The sequence below is a fragment of the Antennarius striatus genome, chromosome 17 (assembly GCF_040054535.1).
Source record: "Antennarius striatus isolate MH-2024 chromosome 17, ASM4005453v1, whole genome shotgun sequence".
Lineage (NCBI taxonomy): Eukaryota > Metazoa > Chordata > Actinopteri > Lophiiformes > Antennariidae > Antennarius > Antennarius striatus.
The window spans coordinates 19,338,245-19,359,678 of NC_090792.1; the positions used below are offsets into that span (position 1 = coordinate 19,338,245).

The window sequence follows — 21,434 nt, forward strand, 5'->3', positions numbered from 1 at the left end:
GCACTTTGCATGTGATGTTTCATTTTGATAACGTGTTTACAGGTTTCATGGAAAGTTCAAAACCTTAATAATAATAATAATAATAATAATAATAATAATTGACCTGAAATTTATTCGGTTTGGCGATTAATCGATCTAGGATGGGATGATCATCATCCTGAAACCATGATCGCACCAGTGTAGCTCCAGGTCCTAGTAGCTGGTTTAACTGGTTTTTAAGGTCCAGGAGTCTCTTTATAAGAAGGAGACAGAATATTCTGCTGCTACTTTAGGACATAATGGGTCGGGGGTGGGGGTGGGACCGAGCCCCTCCCTTTCAGATATACTTTCTGGTTATTTCGGAATCAAAAATGACTTCACGGGTTCGAATCATTTTGATTTTTAGAGCGATTATTTCTCAACATTGATAAGGAGCTCGCTCCACCCTGGGGGGGGGTTGGGGGCGCGCCGGCCCCGCCCATGCGTAACGAGGCGCACGGTCAGGTTAAAAAAAAAAAAAAAAAGCATCAGGAAGGACAGACAGGTAAGAGATAATGTGACCAGAAGGTGTTACCTGTGGAAAGCAGGAACACCAGATCCTCCCGCCGGTGCGTCCAGTCGTCGAGCAGCGGGACTCCGGTTTCCAGTGAGTAACTGTCATTTTCATCCTGGAAGCTCTTTCTACTTCCTAGTATGACTCCCCAGTTCTGAGACTGAGACCCGCTGCTGGGATCAAGCAGATCTGAAACACTTTTGTAATGTAAAGGGATTATATTCCACCGTTTCATAACCGCTTGGTTATTTATTGACGCAGATAGGAGGTTATTTGTCGGTGTGCGCACCGGTTGTGGGAATTTAACGCTCGTCCCGAATAGGTAAATGTTGAGTAAACAAAGAATTATTTCTGCACATAACAAACATCTGTTCGTGACTGAATTGTATGAGTCAAAAATGTTAATTATATCATCAAGGTTTTTAAAAAAAAAAAAATCCAAAGAAGAAGAGGAAGAAGTTGCAGCGTAAATGTATTTATTGAATCCCATGAACAGCTTTCAAAACTCTTATCTAAATGGTGATATATAAGTGTGTGTTTATGAGCCACTAAAAGTGTTCTCAGGAGGGCAGGCTTCTCTTTAATGATTGATCAATTTATCTGGATTACTTGCATCCATTTGCTGGTGTTGCAGCAGCTGAAGGTTGGTCTCCAGCCTCTATGTCAGCTTCATCCAGAAAACCTACCCCTGTGAGCGAAGGAAAAACGGCTGCATCCCATACAGGAAGTAAGTTTTTATAAATTTATATATATATATATATATATATATATATATATATATATATATATATATATATTTTATATACAGTATATATACAAATTTTATATTTATGTTTTATATATTTAAAAATGCAAACACTAATATATCACTATTTAGAGAAGAGAAGGGTTTCGAAATGCGTTGAGGGGATTCAATAAATATATTTATGCTGCAACTTATTTCTGTTCTTCTTTGTGTTTCTTTAAAAACATATACGCATATTTAAATATAGATTTATATATTTTAAAATCGACTAATTAAACCTTATATTTAACCACCAGAACATTTGAAGAAGTGAAATAAATTAATTATTTAAATGTGTCCTATTTAATCCGATTAAACACAATAATCATTATTAATAATTCTCACTATTAAACTAGTGGGGGACCCGGGGCCCTCATTCGAGGCCCTTATGGTTCTCTGAGGTGGAGTGGTGGCTTTAGAAATCATGGTGAACTCACATATTATTGTTGACACATACATGTTTACACATCTGTGTACACACACACACACACACACACTCGGACAAGCGTCTTATGAATACACACACACCTGTGTAGATCCACAAACCTCAGCTTATATTTATATATGAGATAAATCTGAACACACACACACACACACACATGCTGGATACAGGAAGTAATGCTCTTGCGGTGTTTAACGGTTTGGTGTCCATGCGGCGCGAAGCGGCTGCTTGTTGCTCTTTACATTTATTTGATTTATAACCCATGTGTGTGTTTTAGACTCTTTTGTCGTTTTAAAACACTTTCAGTTACATTTGTGAGGATGAAGAAAGGCTTCCGATGAAGTTGTTGATTTAGAGATTAGTGTTTGTTAACAATGGACCAGTCGGTTGAGGTTTGGTTCCTGGGTGTGTTGAAAGACGATCTGCCTCCACTGTTGTTGAGCGCACACACACACAAACACACACTCACACACACTAAAACACGTACGTGGACACACACGCTATCATGGAAGGATCATGAGTCCTTTTACTCCATGACTCAGCAGTCAGAGGTCGCTGTTTAGAGAGATTAGAATTGGGGTCTCCAAACATTTCCCTGTGGGGGCCAGATTACGTTTCCCCTCTCTGATGGGGGGGGGGGTCAAATAGTAACAGACAAACTGTGCCGATCGCATGTAAACACATATTTTCTTCCAAAAAGCCACACATAACCAAATATTAACAACCCTGTCTGTAATCTTAACAGAAAAAAGTCCTGAAATAAATAATATCACTATCAATAAAATAAAGAACACTATTTATGACACAGATAATAACTAAATAACCCTCTCTGGGATTGAAAAAGAAATAAACCATTTGTCGTGCCTTGTACAAACACATAAAAGTTCAGGTTTTATTGAGCAGAATCTCTTACTTAAAAGACTCGTATCAGTCTCTCCAAGTTCTTGTGTTCGTTCTTTACAATCCTTTTATAGGGTCCATTAGAGCTTGTGGGCGATGCTGTTTGCAGCTCTCTCATATCAACTTCCAGGTGAAAACCACAAAGCAAGCAGGTTGAGAAGCCAACAGCAGCTACAAAGCTTAATAATTTATCTACCAGTATGGTTTTGGAGATGGATTCCATCCCAGTAGATTTTATTATGATTATATTATGATTATACTGTATAATATTCTTATTAACATTATACTCTGAATGACTCCTCCAAGTCTGCTCATCAGTGTGAGTTGTGGTGAGACGTTGAACGTCTGTTTCCATTTGAGTCACAACCAGTCGGAAACATAACGTTCCTCCGGCAATCTGGATGTCATCTGAGTTTCATGTGTGAAAAGGTTTGCAGGTAAACGTGCTGCCAAAAACTGAGGACGTCATTACATTTTAGTATTAGGGTGCGTGACGATGTCACTGCTCCTCATGTCTAACTGCGTTTCCCTGGGTTCTCCTCAGGATGGACCCGGACAAATCCAAAGTGAAGGTCTACCTTCTCTTCACTGCCACCTTCGTCTTCATCTTCTTCCTCACTATGAACATACCAAGGACAAACCCCGCCGTCCCCAAACCGTGGAGGCCTCAACCTGTTTGCCCCGCGTTGGTCTCTGAGAAGACCATCACCCCCTTGAACAACACCAAACACCTGCTGGTGTCGGCCTACGTGGACCAGAGGGTGGAGGGGTACGACCTGCGCATCATCGGGATCTTCAAGCGGGACTCTATCGGCCCCCTCCACTGCCTGTTCTGCTGCGGAGGACATTTATCCACCACCACTCCAGCGTCTGCCTTTCAACATTTGGACAACTTCGGTTATCCTTACGTCACCACGGACGTCATGTGTCGGATCCCCGACTACTGCGGGGCGACGCACGTGGCTCTTCTGACGGACCAGCAGCTGGTTCTCAACCAGACGTGGCTTCCAATCAGAAACCGGGACGGGAGCGAGGACAGGAAGCTGCGGTTCAACTTCACCGTATGCATCTCCACGCTGTTCGGAGAGTACAACAACGTGCTGCAGGTCGCCCAAGCCCTGGAGATGTACAGGTGAGCGCCGCGGCCACACGAGCGAATGCACCATCAATGGTGAATAACTTGTATACAGTGCGCCCTTGTTACTCACCATTTATGCATTCCAGGAATCATACTCAAATAATGAGTTCCGCAATAAAGTAACAAACTATTTATCTTATTATTTAAGGTAATTTAAATGTTTCTGAACCCTTTTCCCACACTCTGATAGGCTGTTTAAAACACTTTTGTGTCTCACGGAGGTCCGAGACTCACAGAGCGGAGCGTACTTCCGGATACCGTCAGCCAATAGAATGCACGTACGGTATCACGTGACTGCCTACTAAAAATCCGCAATGAGTTGAAGTCGCAAGTGTTGAGTCGCACTGTACTCTTTCTGCTAAATCCAAATGTAGCTGCTGACGTCTCTCGCCGTCCAGAAGGACTCAGTCTGACTCGGTTTTAACACAAAAAAGAAGTTCAAATCAATCCTCAGAAGGCAGTTTTGATATTTCCAATCTTTCTCTTGACAGTATATGTAACCTAAACGGGTCACCAGAAACGTTTTGATGCGTTTTGTTGGGTCGTTGACAGGAGAACGTCGTGTCCAGGGTCTGAAGAACAGACGGTTGTAAACGTCACACAACCGTCGCCATTTATTATACAGTAATCCCTCATTTATTCGCCCTTCAAGATGCACGGCTTCACTACATTGCGGATTTTTAGTAGGTAGTCATGTGATACCGTACGCGTATACTATTGGCTGTCTGCTACGTTCCGTGAGTCTCGGCACGCATCGCACTTTCGTGAGATATAAAAGTGCTTTAAATGGGTCTAACAGAGTGTGGGGAAAGTAAATACAGATAAGAAGTGGTTTAATATCGGTATGGAGAGGGTCATAAATGTTTAAATTACCGTAATTAATGAAATAGTTTGTTGCGACATCACAGAATTTGTTAATCGCGTGTGGTTCCGGGACCGCATTAACTGCAAGGACTACTTCCTTTTGGAAATTGAATCTTTTCGGTAAACAATAGTTGTGTCGTTGGGTTTTGAAAATTATCACTTTAGTACTAAACATGTTAGCAATCTGGCCTTAAATCGACTAAACCCAGGGCGTCCACAACCAACCAACCATCCAACCAACCTTTGACCCCTTGCCTCACCCGGTCTCAGGTTGCTGGGCGTGGACCGGGTGGTGATGTACAACACCAGCTGTGGTCCAGAGTTGGAGCGCCTGCTGCAGGGCTACGCCCAGGAGGGCTTCGTGGAGATGGTCCACTGGCCCATCGACAAGCATCTGGTCCCGTCTAAGGGCTGGCTCTTCTCGGTGAGCGGGGGCGACGTTCACTACTTCGGCCAGCAGACGACGCTGAACGACTGCATCTACAGATCCATGGAGCGCTCCAGATACGTCCTGCTGCACGACATCGATGAGATTGTCATGCCTTACAAATACGACAACCTGGTGTCCCTGATGGCCGACCTCCAACCGCAGCACCCCAATGTAAGATACGCTCATGTTGCGATTGAGAAGTGCAAATACTGTAGCAGTCTTCTTTTCCTTTCGGCTTCTCCCTTCAGGGGTCTCCACAGCCAATCAGTGTCCTCCATCTAACCCTGTCTTCTGCATCCTCTTCTCTCACACCAACTACCTTCATGTCCTCTTTCATTACATCCATAAACCTCCTCTTTGGTCTTCCTCTAGGCCTCCTGCCTGGCAGTTCAGAACTCAGCATCCTTCTACCAATATATTCACTATCTCTCCTCTGGACATGTCCAAACCATCTCAGTCTGGTCTCTCTGACTTTATCTCCAAAACCTCTAACATGTGCTGTCCCTCTGATGGACTCATTCCTGATCCTATCCATCCTGGTCACTCCCAGAGAGAACCTCAGCATCTTCATCTCTGCTACCTCCAGCTCTGTCTCCTGTCTTTTCCTCAGTGACACTGTCTCTAGACCAAACAACATCGCTGGTCTCACCACAGTTTTGTACACCTTTCCTTTCATTTTAGCTGAAACTCTTCTATCACACATCACACCTGACACTTTCCTCCACCCGTTCCATCCTGCCTGGACACGCTTCTTCACCTCTTTTCCACACTCTCCATTGCTCTGGACTGTTGACCCTAAGTACTTAAAATCCTCCACCTTCTTGATCTCTTCTCCCTGTAACCTCACTCTTCCACTTGGGTCCCTCTCATTCACACACATGTACTCTGTCTTACTGCAGCTAACCTTCATTCCTCTCCTTTCCAGGACAAACCTCCACCTCTCTAGCTTCTCCTCCACCTGTTCCCTGCTCTCACTACAGATCACAATGTCATCTGCAAACATCATAGTCCATGGAGATTCCTGTCTAACCTCATCTGTAAAATACTGTATCAGTATCCATACTTTTCTTCCTTTGCCATGTCTACCCTTCAGGTTGGGGTGTTCCTCATCGAGAATCACATCTTCCCAAAGATACACTTTGAGTCGAGTGGGAAGTTTCACCTGCCCCAATGGAACGGGGTCCCGGGAGTCAACATCCTGGAGCACATCTTCAAGGAGGAGCCCGACAGGAGTAAATACCACCCATACAAGCTGCTCATTCAGCCAAGGTAGGCTCGAGACCAGACAACTGGCTTCAGATCTTCTGTTCATGTCACAGTGAAATATTGTAGAACACACCACCAGCGGATGCTAAGTCTAGTTATCCTCCAGAGGTGCTAAAGAGTGCACAAGAATGCCAAATGGTGACCGGGGGAATAGCCAAAGGTAGACTGAGCAAATATTTATATTGGAGGAACAAAAGATGTGTAAATATAACAGGAAGAAGCAGCCAACCCGTCTTTGTTGATCCTTTTAAAATCAAAAAAATACGTAGCACTTTAAAGAGGATGCAAACTTCAAAAGTCAGTCGTGGAATCACGGCTAACCTTATCAAGTTTATTTCTAACTTCTAAGGAGTATAAAATATAGAATCCCATCCCTTTTATAAAGTAATATTTGTGTATAAATTAAGGTTTTTTTATCCCATTATATTTTCATATAAATAATGCATGCATCCCTGTCTCGGCGCCACAGGATGGTGAAGCAAACCTCAATACACGAGATCCTCCAGAGTTTCGGGGAACAGTACCGCGTCCCGCTGGACGTCTGTCGCCTCATTCACGTCCGCCACGCTCAGCGGTCGGAATTAAAACTGGAGGAGCTGACCGTTGACACCAGACTGTGGGATTTCAGCGACAAAATGATTCCCAATGTGGACAAAGCCCTAAAGAGGGCGGGGCTACTGAGCCCGGAAGGGCGAAGCTGACGGGGGCGGGGCTGGACCAACGCCCGATAATGAAGATACTCCATTACCAGAAGGGTTTCGGCCAACGTCACACGCAAACCAGTTTTGGGTTGTGGATTTTTTTTGTTTCTATTAAAACAATTTTATTTAACACGTTCCTGCCCTCCGGCCCAACTGCTGGCTAGTTTTGTTTCGTTTTGGTTACACGTTAAACGTGTTGGAGAAAATGACTGACATGTTTTTGTGTCAGCTGTGAGAGGGAAAACGGGAAGCTCTAAGCTTGTCAGGAGGATTTCTTTGCCTCCTTTGGTTTTGGTGGGTTTCTTTTTTCTTGTTTTACTGTAATAGTGATATCAATGTTTATTTTGGGATATTAATGTGAAAAAATTAGGTTTTTCCCGTCCACGGCAGCAACTTTGTTGCTGCAAAAAGACGAAAGCTTCATTTCTGTGAAGCCAATCTTTTACGTTTCATCTATAAAATTATTCATGTTTACCAGGGAGGATGCAAATTCTGCCGTGATTTTCATTAACCTCGATTGGACTGCTCGTATTTCTGCCGGCGGACGCTACGTCTCGTCACGTCTGTGTTTGGAAACACTCTTAAAAAAAAAAAAAAAAGATGTTCAGAAAAAGCGAAATGTGTTGAATGTGTTCGCGGGCTCCTCTTCTCGTTACGAGGAAGAGAAGATGATTTGGGATTTTTCGATTATGGCTGAAAAGAAACAAAAAATGAAGGAAGCAAATGTGTGGTTAATGTTGAGGAAGTTTGTGTGAGGTGAAAAAACAGGAATTCATCTTAAACGAGATCCAACAAATAGAAATCAGAAAGCATCAGGAAGTAAAACAGTGACCTTTCCGTGCCGTTTGTCTCACTGATGTGAAATAATATCTTTTCTCATTTTTCAACATCCCGTTTCACAATGTCTGTTTGAGAACACGTAGCCACACTGAAACGTCTGTATCTATGTTATCTCAAATGCAAGGTCATTTAATATCTGAAGGAACGCAAACCCATTAAGACGGACCAATCTGACGCACTCTGGAAACCGACTTCTGTGTGTTCTGGAAACCTGAAAGGCCACCGCCTTGTGCAAACAGAAGAAAAGCCTGCAAAGAGTAGCGACAAAGCACTCGGAATGCTTACCTCCGCCAGCAAAGTCACCACTGAAATCTGAAACAACTGAGAAATGGTTTCCGGGATATGGGCAAGACAAAATTGTGCAGATCTCATGTTTCACATTCCCATTAGGGTAGCATTTGGTGCTACTCGGGTAGAGAAACACCTAACGACATGTGGAACTCGACTTCCTGTGTTATCATCATCATCCTAGAAAATGATTTTAAATGATTACAGTAATTTTATTTTCACAGATGAAACATATGCAATGGGACCCTTCGCACATCATCATCTGTATTATGGGACAGATTATAATCTGGATCCGGGTGTTCTTGGCCTGATATTTTTCAGTACATTGACATAAAACTTTTCCATCATGCCTAAGAAGGAGAAAAAGTGATCTAGATCCTGCATCGAGTAAAGTATGACCAAGTATCCATATTTTTTTGTACAACGTTTACATATTTAAATACACCACCTGTTATAGATTTACCTGCCTACCTGTGCAGGTGGTTCAAACCTTACCAACTCTTTTATCAACTCTAATTTGGTTCGAGGCACAAAGGCAGCTCTATCAAAAGTAGAGTGGAAATATACTTTTAATGGAATAAATGATTTGATAAATGACTTTTTAAGCATACATATCAAATAAAAACCTCTAACAATCTTATTCTTTGTTTTAAGCATCAATCCCAGATATTTTGGGCTATTTCAACACAGCACTTCTAGCTGTAACTGTATATTTTTACATCCAGGGGTTGTAAAAGGATTTTAATTCTTCCTAATGACAACAGTTTCCATGCAGTAGGAAAACAGGAAGGCCCCTGGTGGAGGCACACCTCTGTGGCCCTCTGCAGTGCAGCACTGAGCTGCGGTGTTGTTTCCAGGCAGCGCTGCTAACATTGTTAGTCCAGTGAGACTGAAGTGCTTCACATCAGCTGAATCAAGGATGTGGGCTGCAACAGTGAGGAAGCATCTGTGCATACGGTTTTGCACAGTCATACAAAGGGAAATGAGATTGGGGATCATGTATTTACATATTCCTCTCGACCGCCTCGACTCGATTAGAATGATTCAACTACTTGACGGCATTGTTTGCAGTGACATTGTTAACCTCTCGTTGAAGGGACCGGCTTCCTTTAGTCTGCAGACTGTGAAGCAGTTCAATCCAAACTTCCTCTGCCTCAGCAAAACTGTCCAAAAATGGAAAAGATTTTTTGCGCTGTTTTCTTGTTGGATAAAAATATCCATAGCAACCTTTTGAAAAAGAGGATTATTTAACTACATCTTTAGTTCATTAGTTGTTCTGTCCGCAGAATTCCATAAAAACCCCTGGAGACCTTGGAGGAAGGATGGGATGTGGAATATATTCAGATAATAGGAAAGATGGAGAGATGTTTACAAATTGAATAAATATTAAAAGAACTCTTGTTAATCACTGATAACACAAACCTTGGAATGAATAACCAGGAAAACTTTGGGGCGTGTGAGAAAATTGCAGCACAAATCCAGGAGTGTTCGGTGTTGGCGGAGCTACTTTTTATTCTTACACAACTTCCGGGTTTTGTGGGGGCGCGTGCCAAGTATTCCGCAATAAAGTTCTAAAAAAAATTATATTTTCATGGGCGGAAATAATTTCTGCTAACTTTCATTGTGTTTTCATTATAAAGGGCATAAACGATAAAAAAAAAAAGTTCATTAAATATTTTTGCAGATTCACGCTTATAAAAATTTCCATATTTCGATGAGTGACGTCACTGAAGCGCGACGTATTATATTTTAAGCCGTATCCCTGCCCTTAGGGTCACCAGATATGTAACAAAACGAATTCCGTAAACTTTTGCCGTCTTTGTGGAAGTTTTAACGTTGCGAACCCTTACCAGATCAGATCATTTAATTTTAGTCCTAAAACTTTATTTACACAAACAACCGTTCAGTTCCATTTAAGGTTCCTCCAGAGCGCCCTCTAGGTGAACTGCAGCCTATCGGTTTAATAGCGTTCACATGAGGGAAACCGGCCTCATGAGAGGATGTGGTTCCACTAAACAAATTATAGAATTGCAATCGTATATGCTAATCCAAGTATGATCAGAAATACACTAAAGCGTAAGTTTTAACTTGATATTTCTCAGCACTCAGGCTTAGCTGGGCTCCTCCCAGGAAGATTAATCTTGGACACTCACTGTTACGTTTCTTGGCGTCTTTGTTCTTCCTTTTGCTGATCAGGATATTTGAGCAGCCTATTGTTGTAGTACTAACTATACCAAATGTCAGGCAGTTCTGCTTAGCTGGGCACATCTTCTGTTCAAAATGCCTTTGATGATAGGAGTTAAAAATAGGACATATCTTACTGCTACGTCAAAGGGCTTTGCGGTCTGGATGGAGGCCTCTCACAGTCCAGATTTAACCTGCTGTCAGCTAATGGGTGACCTCTGGACTAAAATACATTGATTAAAGACAGCAATGAGGTCACAGTATTATCTGAAGCCAAATTAAAAATAGAAATCTTCATGTCCACACACACACACACATCTTACGGCATTACTTTTTCAAAATAAAGAGCACATCAAATACGTAGGACCCAACCACACCTAAAAAACTTAATTTGGAAACTATTTATTGAACATTTGCAACCAGATATTAGTTAAATACAGAACTTTCAACTCTTTCTCTACGTTCCCCGACAGCAGGGACTGGCTCCACTTCATTAAACTGAGAGGAGGGAATGTTACAGGACTTGGTAAGGCGCACGCTGTGCTGGAAGTCATTTGGCTTTTCTGTCTTCGGATAATAAAGAGAAATGAAATCTGAGTCTACCTTTCACACGTACTACACTGCTTCCCCTCCTTAAAGCTGACCCTGTGCATACAGAGCATGGCAAAATGGACACAACGGGAGCCAAGAAGAGAAAACCAGTACAGAATGAGACAAAACCCCATTAAATGAGATCCGAGATGTGTAGCCATGTTTGAAAGAGCTAAAATTAAAATGATCGACATGAATATATTAGGAAAAAAAATGGCAATTAGTCTTTAATAAACATCTCGCTTCACCTACTCCCAACAAGACCAGGGTTATAAATTAAAACTGTCCGGATAAAATCAATCAACCAAGACATCGGGCCCATTCAGTTCCACTTCAAGACTGGAAAATCCTCATTGAAAAGAAAAAAAAATGGCACTTTTCAGTCTCTTGAACTGGAATCTAGAATACGGACTTGAATGGAATCGACCCCAACCCTAAAAAAATGAACTCTAATTTACACATATGGGTCAGGATGCTCTTCAAGCTCCCACCGTTCTCGCAGTTCCCCGCAGGACGGGGGTGGGGTGGGGTAGGAGGAGGGGCTGTGTGTCTGCGGGGGGGCTAGGCCACGGTTCTGAAGGTCTGCAGTATGAGGTTGGTCTGGTGGATGAGCCGGTTTGCGCTGATGAAGACGTTTATCGCCCTGCGGACAGAAAACACAATCACAGCGTGAGGATGCGGGTCACGGCCTGCGTGCATTGTTTGAGCTGATATCTAATTACAGGGAGATGGGGGGCATTCTGGGAAGGGACGGACCCGACACTGAGAGGACACTCCATCTAGGTCCAGTGAACAAAAGTTGAGCTACCTGTTTGTCAGGATGTGGGGGGAACAATAGAAAATGTATATGGAGAAGGAGCGATGATGACAAAACAAACAATTGGCCTCCTTCCACCGAAGGATCGGAAGCATCTGATTGGTCCGTTCCACAGAGGTGGAAGCAGGTGATTGGATCGCGATTGGGAATGAAAGTCACCAGAAACCTCTGCCAGAGGGGGCAGCAACAGAAACCAGGAGTCGTTCGTCCAACCCCCACCCCCCTCCCGCCCCCCTTTAAGCCCTCTGTTTTGTTCCCTTATAAATGAAACGGATCGTCATAAATAATGATAATGACGCCAAAGTCGCCCCATTTCCTGAAGCTACTGAAATGTGATCAGTAAACAAATGAAGTTTCTGTCTTTTAAAAGGGACAGTAAAGTTCATTTAAAGTGACATGTGTTATTCATCATTATAAAAAATAGAAGAAAAAATTTATTTTATATTCGTAGCATCATCCGTTTGGTCAAAAACGCTTAAAATCTGCGCCGCAGCAGCTTCCGCATTCAGTGGTCACGTGGTGTCATACGTCACTGGGGCCGAACAGCTCAGCAGCCATAAGAAACAATGCAATTCTAGACGCCATTAAAACCAAACATATCATGGTTACCTGCGCGGTGAACGGTTGGATCAACAGAACAGCAAAAAGACGCGAAGACAAGAATAACATATATGTCACTTAAAATTAACTTTACTGTCCCTTTAAAAAATCCCCATTTCTAGAAAAATAAATAAACACATAACCCTCGGCATTCTATTGTTCAGCGCAGCGGGACTCACTTTGCATCTCTGAAGTACGTTTTGAGGGCGTCGCTGAAACTTTTGGAATATTTCACAAACTCCTTTTTCTGGTGCTCCAAGGCCTTCAACAAAACAAACGCAAGAATTACTTTGTTGTTGCTTTTTTTTTAAAGAAACAAAGCGAGGAAGGCGTGGCGCCGTCCGGGACTCACTCTGCGGTTCTGGTACTGGTACTTCTTGATGACATTGTTGACCGTGTCCAGCAGCTCTTTGATGGCGCTGGCGATGTCTCTGCAGGGGAAACAACGACAATAGAAGGTTGAGAGTTCACGTTGAACTTGTGTGATTTGCATCGTATGAAACAAGCTGGATCTGAAGCGTTTAACACCCCCCCTCCCGCCGTTTCATCTTTGACACCTTGAGCACACAAACGTTCACACAATCGGTCCTTTTGAGCGTCGGCCATCGGCATCAGTGAGGATCCTGCTACGCACTAAAGGCAGGACGCTGATCCTGATCCTGGGTCGCTACTCTATTGATGACTTGTGGGTAACCGCCCCACCCCAGAGACAAACTTTGTGAGTTCCATAGCGTAACTTTAGTCCAACAAAGGCTGTTTGAGATTAGTGGGATTAAGTTACGTCGTCTCTGTGACGCATTATTAATAAATCCCCCAGAACAGAATCTACATGTTGGATTAAGGGCTGATTAAATAAAAGAAAAAGTTCTCAAATAAAAATGTCGCTAAATGTCTTGACTGCGTTTCTATTGACAATCTTTCTATTGACAAACAACAGTTTATAAATCAAGTGTCATTCACCAAGCTGATAGCGGTCAGCAGCTACATGTCCCACCTCAGCCGTCCGTCATCAGGGGGGGGGATCAATCCATCAACACGTTCGATAAACGTCACAAAACCAAAGATACATTCCTTTATCTTAAAGACGCCGAACCGGTTCGGCCGGATTCGACGGGCGACTCGCTCGCCGGACATTTACAACAACCGGGGACAACGGAAAATGAAAAAACGTCATTTCGACAACACCCAAAGAATTACACACACCTTCAATCTGTCCTCTCTTTTGCTTTTCAGCACCGCCTTAAATAACCAAGCTTCTGAGCGTCAAAAGATTTTGCAAACAGTTGAAAATGTGACATAAAGAATGAATGTTTTAATATTCGTTGAAAGTCGCACCCAAACACTCAAATGAAAGTTTGTTAAGTCAAAAGTTTGGACGCGCCTACTCTAGTAGTGGTTTCTCTTTATTTTCATTCATTTCTATATCCTAGATTCTCACTGAAATCATCAAAACTGTGAAGGAAGACATGTAATTATTTATCAAATCAAACATTGTGAAAGAACCCCAAATATGTTTTATATTGTAGATGACATCCTTTGCGAACCCGAACTCTTCTCTCAATGAGTTTCATGAGGGGTCGTCACCAGAAATGGTTTCCACTCCACAGCTGGGCCGGGTCAGGGTTCATTTGTGGATTTTTCTTGTTGTTTTAATGTGGTTGGGACCATCAGTTGTGTTATGGTGGTCACACAGCTGACAGACCCATTTGACTAATGTTAGAATCCACATTATGGCAGGAACCAATCAGGTAAGGTAAGAGAAACCACCGTCCTACATGACTTTAAAAACTGAGGGTCAGAAAACTGAGAATAATTTGAATGTATCTCCAAGTAATGTATCAAAAATCAATTTAACAGCGCTGGAGATTAGAACCCACATTAAGTTCCAGCAGAAGACACATCTGTAGGTCAGCTGCTCCTTTATGGTCAAACGGCCACTAAGAAACCACGACTCAGGGGAAACAAAAGCAGAAGAGACTGAAGAAACACAAGGACTGAACATTAGATCAGTGGAAATCTGTGCTTTGATCTGATCTGAGCTCTTTGGTTCCAGAAAAGGTGAATGGGTGGTTTCGACATAAAAAGTTCAGACTGTGAAGCATGGAAGAGGAGGTCTGACGGTGTGTGCACACAATTATTCAAAATTGTGCCTACAAACATTCAAAGTCGGGACAGCACTCACTTGATCGTCTGCAGGAATCGTACTCTGTCGTTGATCTCGTCGGGGATTTTGCTGAGGATGTGTTTCAGAGCTCTGGCCTTCTCGTTCAGGTCCTGGAACTCCTGCTCGGGCCGGTCGATCATGAACTCTACAACGAAATGAAAACGTCGTTCAGCACATTTTCAGAGATTTAATATTATAAAGCAGAATAATGAGACCAAAGTGGTGGGACAGGACGGTGTTTCTTCCTCTCCTGGACTCACCCTCCACATCATCGGCTGCCATACGCAGCAGGGATTCGGTAAAGTTGATCTTGACGTTCTTCTTCTCCAAGATCTTCATTATGATGTCCTGAGTGAGGCCGGGGTTCTCCCTCTCCGCCTGAAGACGTAGGGGTCGAGTCAGAAGGAGGTGGTGAAGAAGAATTTATGGGACATACGTGACGAGGAAGAAAACACAAAGACCAGACGGTGATCTCGGGTCGGTTTGGTTGGGATAAGAGCTTCTCCTCCATGAATATTTTACAGAGAACACTCATCTGCAGCGGAACAGGAAACCGACGGCATTCTCTGCTGCGGTGCAAACACAATCACAGCAGCGTGGAGATAAAAATCGGGATCGAGGCGCCGTTATCCGACGGCTGCGATCATGCGCCCCTCGTTAAACGCAAGTCCAACGGTCAGAACAGAAGATCTCTGATGGTTTATTGATAGCAGGCGATGCCTTTGAGCGTCGATCGAAGGCGCAGGAGGACGATAAAACGCACAAACTCAAATGGTAGCATCGACTCGAGTCAGGTCTTTCATAAATCGCGTCCGCCTTCTTCCTGTGCCTCACGTTTGAATCGACATTCCTAAAAGTGAGTAACGGTGATTCATGTGTTTCATGGTGAAGCGAAACAAAACATTTAGAATGATCCGGAAGTCGGAGTTGATTGGCTAACACACAGTGTGGTTTGATGCCTCAACTACTGCCAAATGCGTGCCAGGTATGCCGATAAGAACTGAAGATGAGGCGGCGTTATAAAGTGCCGTTGCCATGGAATGTGTAAATTCCTCCGTTTGATACGTGTCCTACCTTTATGAAGGCCGCTCTGAGCGTCTGAGCTGCTGATAGGTTGATCCTCTCCAGCTGAGGGAAAAAAAACAAAAAAAAAGAATACCAGACATCAGACGGATCTGGACATGTTCAAGCAGCGGCTCCACCGCTCAAACTACAACCTGTATGCTTGTTAAACTTGAACACAGATGCTCTGACCAAACACAAGTTCAAAGAACCAACGTGTGTGTTTAAGGATCTACACAAAGCCAGGAGAACACGAGGGTTTCAGGGAGGAAGGTCACCAGGGTGTTGCTCAACTCCTTTACAAATTACCGCAGGAAGCAGTTTGGTTGACCTCTTTCATAAAGCTGAGATTTTTAGTTGAGATTAACAATCTTGTAGCACCAAGAAGCTTCTTTTCTACCTAATGTTGATATGAATTATAGGGTGCTAACGTCAGTTTCTGCTGTAATCGTTCTTCATTCTTTTCTGAAGGGTCAGTGTGTTCTCACAGCAGCACATGATCCTCCGTGGTGGAACAGGAGGCCTACTGCGCCCCCTTGTGCTCTTACTGCCAACTGCAAGACGACGCCACACCTGAATCTCAGTCCTGCAGCAGTTTCCTCTGTAGGGAGGGGCTCTGGCCCCCCAGGCTGCTTCCTGCTAACATTAGCAGCACCAGACACGGCTTCAGGCGTCTGATTCTGTCTCACGTGTTGACCGTCTCACATGCTACCACGTAGCCACCGCGTGCTAGCTGCCTGTGGGAGCTTCAGGGTTGAGCTCAGCTAAATGAGGATGCATACATTCATATACGGGTGACAGTGATGACGTTACATCCATCCACCTTCTTGAAGATGAGATGATCGCCATTGTCTCATCTACAGCCACCGATCCGCCTTGCGGGTCAAGGTGGGGTACACCCCAGACGCGTCGCCAACGCATTTGGCCGAAGCCTCCCAACCAGGATGTAAAAACAATTCTGTGATTGAGTAACAATGAATATTTTGTTTTACCTGATTAATAAAACTCTTGAATACTGTAAAAGTACACATTTTTATATTTTGAGTAGAAGTTCAATTGTATTTTTTTCACACCTCTGGTTGAGAAAGGTTGAAATTTAGAGCAATGGTGAGTTGTACAATTTTCTATGGTTCTAAAAAGTTTGGTTATGTTCTCTCAAAGCCAAGGAGAGGCTGTAAAGTAAAGCAGGAGAAATAAAAATGTGCCGATTCTGGTCTGCAGAGCAGTACACAAGGTAATGTCACAGTATGAAGCGCTAGATTCCACATAAATGAGTGCTTCCTGGTGGAGATGAAGGCTAGTTCAGTTAAAAAGGTAGTTATGGTAATATTTAACCACTGGTAAATCAGTGTGGTGTTTACCCGGCAACTCTTATGAGTCCCTCATTTATTTTCAAGGAAATAACACAGCTTTTACTTAACATTTGTCTTTGTATTTCAAAAAAATCCAATATGTAATACATGAAAAATAATGTTATCATTTATTTATTATTATTTTAAATAAAATGAATATTTTTCAAAAAGCAAGACAATGACTTGCTCATTTAAAAGGCTTGTTTTAATTTCTCCCTTGCATTCCTTAAGTCATTGATTACTGCTGTGTTAAACTGCAACCATGACAGGAATTTGATTGAGTCGATACTTAAGTTGAATCATTAGCTCTTCTGTTTGAACTCAGTGACAAAGTGATCAGAAGGGAACTGACAGACAAGGTTTAATCTGATTCTGGATCACATGACCCAAGGCTCAAGTAACCAGGGCTGCACCTGAGAGGTCAAACGTTCATATGGCAAGTGTGAACTCGGTCTGTTAAAAAAAACAAACTAAAGAATGAATCAGATCCTTTACCTCATTGAAAACTGGATACATCACAGCGTACAGCGTCATGGATACCATCGAGTTTGTCTCCGCTTCATTCTTCATCTCCTCCATTGTCATCCTCCAGAGGGAGGAGCAGCGCTTGGTGAAAAGGTGAGGAGGAAACTATAGCTCACACACACTCACACATACACGCACCCACACTCTCAACACTCACACCCACACCCACACACACACTCACACAAACTCTGAAAACCAGACGAGCTCCAGAGTGACAAGAGCCTGGAGGGGGGAAAAAATAAAGACAATAGAAAAGTATATAGAATGCTTGCTTGACTTTTTTAACTATGCAGGAAGACAACTTGTAATTCTGACAGAAAAGAATTTGAACATGATTCTTTTACGTCTGGGTATTATTATAAATAAAGACGTCAATTTGAACTGGTAAGTTGGAACAAAGCCTGAGTCGCTGAAGTGGATCGAGTTCCAGGATGTGATCAATCTGGATCAAATAACATTTAATCCACTGTTAGTAGTGCCATTAAAAAAATCTCTACACTTCATTTATTATATCATTTATCATTGACTAGTGGTGGCACATTAATCCCTGCACTCATATTGCCCAACATTAAAATGAAATGCATTAGTATTTTTATTTGTTTTGCATTAGTATTTGTATTGATCAGGACACCCAACTGCTAAACTTTTCAACACCGTGACACAAAACTTTTTATCATAAACACATTTTTCTTGTTGCCTATAAACCAACATGTCTAATGCTAACAGTATGGCATCAGCATAATCACCTTTAATTCTCTAAAGGATACCCGGTGGAAGTTGAACACATAAATAAGTAAATCAAGGAAAATGAAAACCATAAAACTTTAACTCTAGAATCAAAAGAAAACGAAATTATAGTATGTAGTAGTAATTACAATTGCCATGCTTAATATAAGAAGTCAACGTGGGTGATGTAGATTTGAAGAATTGATAAGACCCGATATGGATATCAACCAATCAATACTGTCAAGCTAAAATACAACAATCTTTACCTGGAAGGTTACAAAGACAAAAGATGAAGTTAATTTGAGTGTGTTTAAGTTTAAGGTGGGGGTAACAGAGGGAGATGTTAGTAACAGCAAGACTAATGTGGTCAAACGTCAATTTAAATTAAATAATAGTAAAAATAATACAGAAACAAGGATCAGCTGTAAGCAGCCAGACAGCCTCCCTGTTCAGTTTTAGCCAACATGCATTAGACCCACGTCTGTTGGTGTCATTTATTCTTCCATCAACAAAATGAACCAATAATAATTCTGACACCTTCATCGATTACCTCATAACCTGCTAAAAACAAGACAAAATCGGTGAAATTATCGATTATCAGTCGCTGTCTGACGCGATGTCCGGCTAACTAGCAAGCTAACCTGGCTATCAATCAGAATGCAGATAACCCCATGTAACAGCCAACCTACTAGCATAACCGGACATGGCTGACAGTCAACTAGAATTCGCTCGTTTATTTAAAGCAATATATTATCAAAAACAATAGACAGACTGGTTTCTGACTGGTTATGGGGACAAACGCATCGTGATAGAACCGTGTTGTTAACCCTGAGGCCTGGGGCCGACCGCATCGGAGGTAGCGAGCAGCTAGCAGCCTAGCTTGCATGCTAGCTACACTAAACCGGACGTTTGGATTTGGTTATGAGCTAAAACGCGTCAACAATTATTCGAGGACATTTCCGTGGGTCGGTGAGGTCGTGTCAGGTGTGTACCTGCAGCTACCTTTGGTCTGACGTCTGAAATGTGTTGCTTAAGCCGTCGATTGTCTTTTAGCTGCTATGTTTTCTTTACAACTTAAGGCGGAAGTTTTTTAGGACTGGTCTGAGCGACGTCAGCCGGACGTACTACGTAACCACATTTCGTCCAATCAAATGGCAGATTGACGATACGTCATATAATAATTAGATTTCTGATTTTTAAATTTTTTTTCTTATACTAGGGTTTGAATGCAGTTCATTGATTTTTTTTTTAATATACTTTTGTCCCAGAGGCATCTACTTGAATTCAAACAGAAGGTCATTGTCATTGTCAGCATAAAAATTTGTCAATTTATTTATGTATAAATTCTGGCTTCCGTTCCTTCTCAATAAAATTGTGTCTTTGTCGTACCAAATTGGCGTCTTTTCATACCAAGAGAGCTGAAAAGACCCAGTTCTTCCTGCACCAAACCACATTTAGGTGTTGCTTTGCGAAGCTGTTTAATTCTGTTTCCACTCATAAGCAAAACTATCAAACGCTTCTCGAAAATCAGGTGGCCAATATTTGCATTCCCTGTCTGCTAGTTCACTCCAAGTCAGCCAACAGTATGAATGATTGAATCAATAACTGAAACACTATTAAACTCGACCAAAAAATGTTGTAATTATGTTAAATTTAAACAAGGATATACTGCAAGCGTTTTACTTACAGTGTAAGAAATGAACGATGGAAATGGTTTAGTTTGTATTTGGACTTCACATGCAAAATCTGTGATGGGACTGAACTCCCAGCTCAAGTGACAATGTGCGTCAATCAAAAAGCTGTCAATCAAAAAGGGGTTGAGTCTTTTGACTGATCCTCCAATCATCGTAAATGATGCTCAACATCCAGGCCAGCCCATTGCTCTATTCAGCATCCAGGGGCGGGACAAAAACGTGGCATTATCCAATGACCGTCGAGTTTTGAGGCAATGAAATAACTGGCGTACGCTGTTCTATTAAAGTGAATGGATATTTTTTTTTAAATCATTAAATTCAGTACAGAAGTTAATCTGACGATTGTTGGGTGCAGGAGTGAAACATTCAAAAAATAAATAAGTAATTACCCAAAGGGTTATAATAAAAGCATGTTTCTTTTTCATTCTTCTTTTAAAAGCACAATAATGAAAGGTGAAGCTGAAAGAATAAGTCACATAAAGATAGTGAAAGAAACAAACCTCATTTTTTTAATTTTAAATAAAGAAGTTTCCACCTGTGGATTTTCTTTCTTTTAATAAAATAATATCTTGACTACCGGAACAGACTGCTGGTCAAACAAATAAGTTGAATAGAACAGAATAAACTTTCCCTGTGGTGTTTTTGGCATTTTTTAAAATCCATGTTCCATTAAATGAATGCAGCTATGCTTATTCTGGACAGAAAAAACAAGGTCTATTCAGACCTAATCAAAATCCTCTTAGAGACGTTGCATCACTGGGCTGTTCTCATTTCTTTCACAAAAACAATAATCAGATTAATCAGCTCCTCATTACAATCAGTGTTTAGTATAATCATGGAAGAAAGACATTGTTGCTTGATGTCCTTTGTCGTTTTGAAGATCTCTGGGGTTATATCAGGACATGTCCATACTAGACAAAGTCGTGACTGAAATCTGGCAAAACAAAAAGTGGGTTGACTTTTAGATGGTTTTATTCTGGGTAAGAAGGATCTAAAGCCAATTTCTTTTTAATTCATGCAACAAATTCTCAAACATTATAAAAATTTTCTCAATAATAACACTGGGTCTGAAAGTAAAAATCTTCTTTTGTTTTTTTTGGCTGTAAGCAAAGTAAAGTAAAAACTTTTGAGATGTTATTTTGACTCAGAATAAATAAGAGAGATGCTGAAAACATCATACAAATTCACAAGTTTAAATAGAAATGTTGGCTACAGCTTTAGCTCATCCTGCTGAGCTTATCCAACATAATTTCATTTTTGTATTTTTGCCTTCTTTCCTGTGTTAGCAACTCTTTCTTTAGGCTTTTAATATCAAAATGAATAACCATATACAAACAGTGTCAAAGAATACATATATAAGAATTGCCAGGGAATAATATTGCAGAATATTACAAAATTTCAAGCAATTTGAGATTGAGAGAGAAATTTTGTGATTTTATTGTCTTTTTTAGAACCACTAATTAATTTTATGTAAACGAACATATAATTATAAAAATTTCTAATTGGTATCAGGATGGTTTCCACAGAATTTTTT

General features: G+C 41.7%; 2 protein-coding genes across 6 annotated transcripts; one reads left to right on the forward strand and one right to left on the reverse strand.

Moving 5' to 3' along the window:
* The first annotated feature begins 302 nt into the window (after positions 1 to 302).
* LOC137610528 (uncharacterized) lies at positions 303 to 11,088 on the forward strand. Of its 4 annotated transcripts, none has more exons than XM_068338136.1 (6): positions 303 to 625; positions 1,158 to 1,259; positions 3,203 to 3,790; positions 4,931 to 5,261; positions 6,184 to 6,359; positions 6,826 to 11,088. In XM_068338136.1, the coding sequence occupies exons 3-6, from the start codon at positions 3,204 to 3,206 to the stop codon at positions 7,055 to 7,057; spliced, it is 1,326 nt and encodes a 441-aa protein (XP_068194237.1). In that variant the 5' UTR covers positions 303 to 625; positions 1,158 to 1,259; position 3,203; the 3' UTR covers positions 7,058 to 11,088. The 4 variants fall into 4 exon arrangements, with proteins under 4 accessions (XP_068194237.1, XP_068194234.1, XP_068194236.1 ...); XM_068338133.1 differs by having other exon boundaries at positions 1,167 to 1,259; XM_068338135.1 differs by having other exon boundaries at positions 1,170 to 1,259.
* A 69-nt stretch (positions 11,089 to 11,157) lies between these two features.
* LOC137610529 (programmed cell death protein 10) lies at positions 11,158 to 19,320 on the reverse strand. 2 transcript variants are annotated; one of them, XM_068338138.1, is made up of 8 exons: positions 19,199 to 19,320; positions 17,451 to 17,702; positions 15,616 to 15,669; positions 14,802 to 14,919; positions 14,560 to 14,686; positions 12,730 to 12,808; positions 12,557 to 12,639; positions 11,158 to 11,603 (listed from the first exon to the last, which is right to left on the reverse strand). In XM_068338138.1, exons 2-8 carry the CDS (start codon positions 17,538 to 17,540, stop codon positions 11,522 to 11,524), a joined length of 633 nt encoding a protein of 210 aa, XP_068194239.1. In that variant the 5' UTR covers positions 17,541 to 17,702; positions 19,199 to 19,320; the 3' UTR covers positions 11,158 to 11,521. The 2 variants fall into 2 exon arrangements, with proteins under 2 accessions (XP_068194239.1, XP_068194238.1); XM_068338137.1 differs by having other exon boundaries at positions 19,209 to 19,317.
* Between the last annotated feature and the right edge of the window lie 2,114 nt (positions 19,321 to 21,434).

Bases quoted from the DNA above. Each gene is read 5' to 3' on its own strand.
- LOC137610529 (XM_068338138.1), bottom strand. From the start codon at position 17,540: ATGACAATGGAGGAGATGAAGAATGAAGCGGAGACAAACTCGATGGTA. The intron at 15,670-17,450 runs GTAAAGGATCTG...TTTTTCCCTCAG, and splicing joins TGTATCCAGTTTTCAATGAG to CTGGAGAGGATCAACCTATC. The intron at 12,809-14,559 runs GTGAGTGCTGTC...TTTCCCCTGCAG, and splicing joins CGATTCCTGCAGACGATCAA to AGACATCGCCAGCGCCATCA.
- LOC137610528 (XM_068338136.1), top strand. From the start codon at position 3,204: ATGGACCCGGACAAATCCAAAGTGAAGGTCTACCTTCTCTTCACTGCC. The intron at 3,791-4,930 runs GTGAGCGCCGCG...ACCCGGTCTCAG, and splicing joins CAAGCCCTGGAGATGTACAG to GTTGCTGGGCGTGGACCGGG. The intron at 6,360-6,825 runs GTAGGCTCGAGA...TCGGCGCCACAG, and splicing joins AAGCTGCTCATTCAGCCAAG to GATGGTGAAGCAAACCTCAA.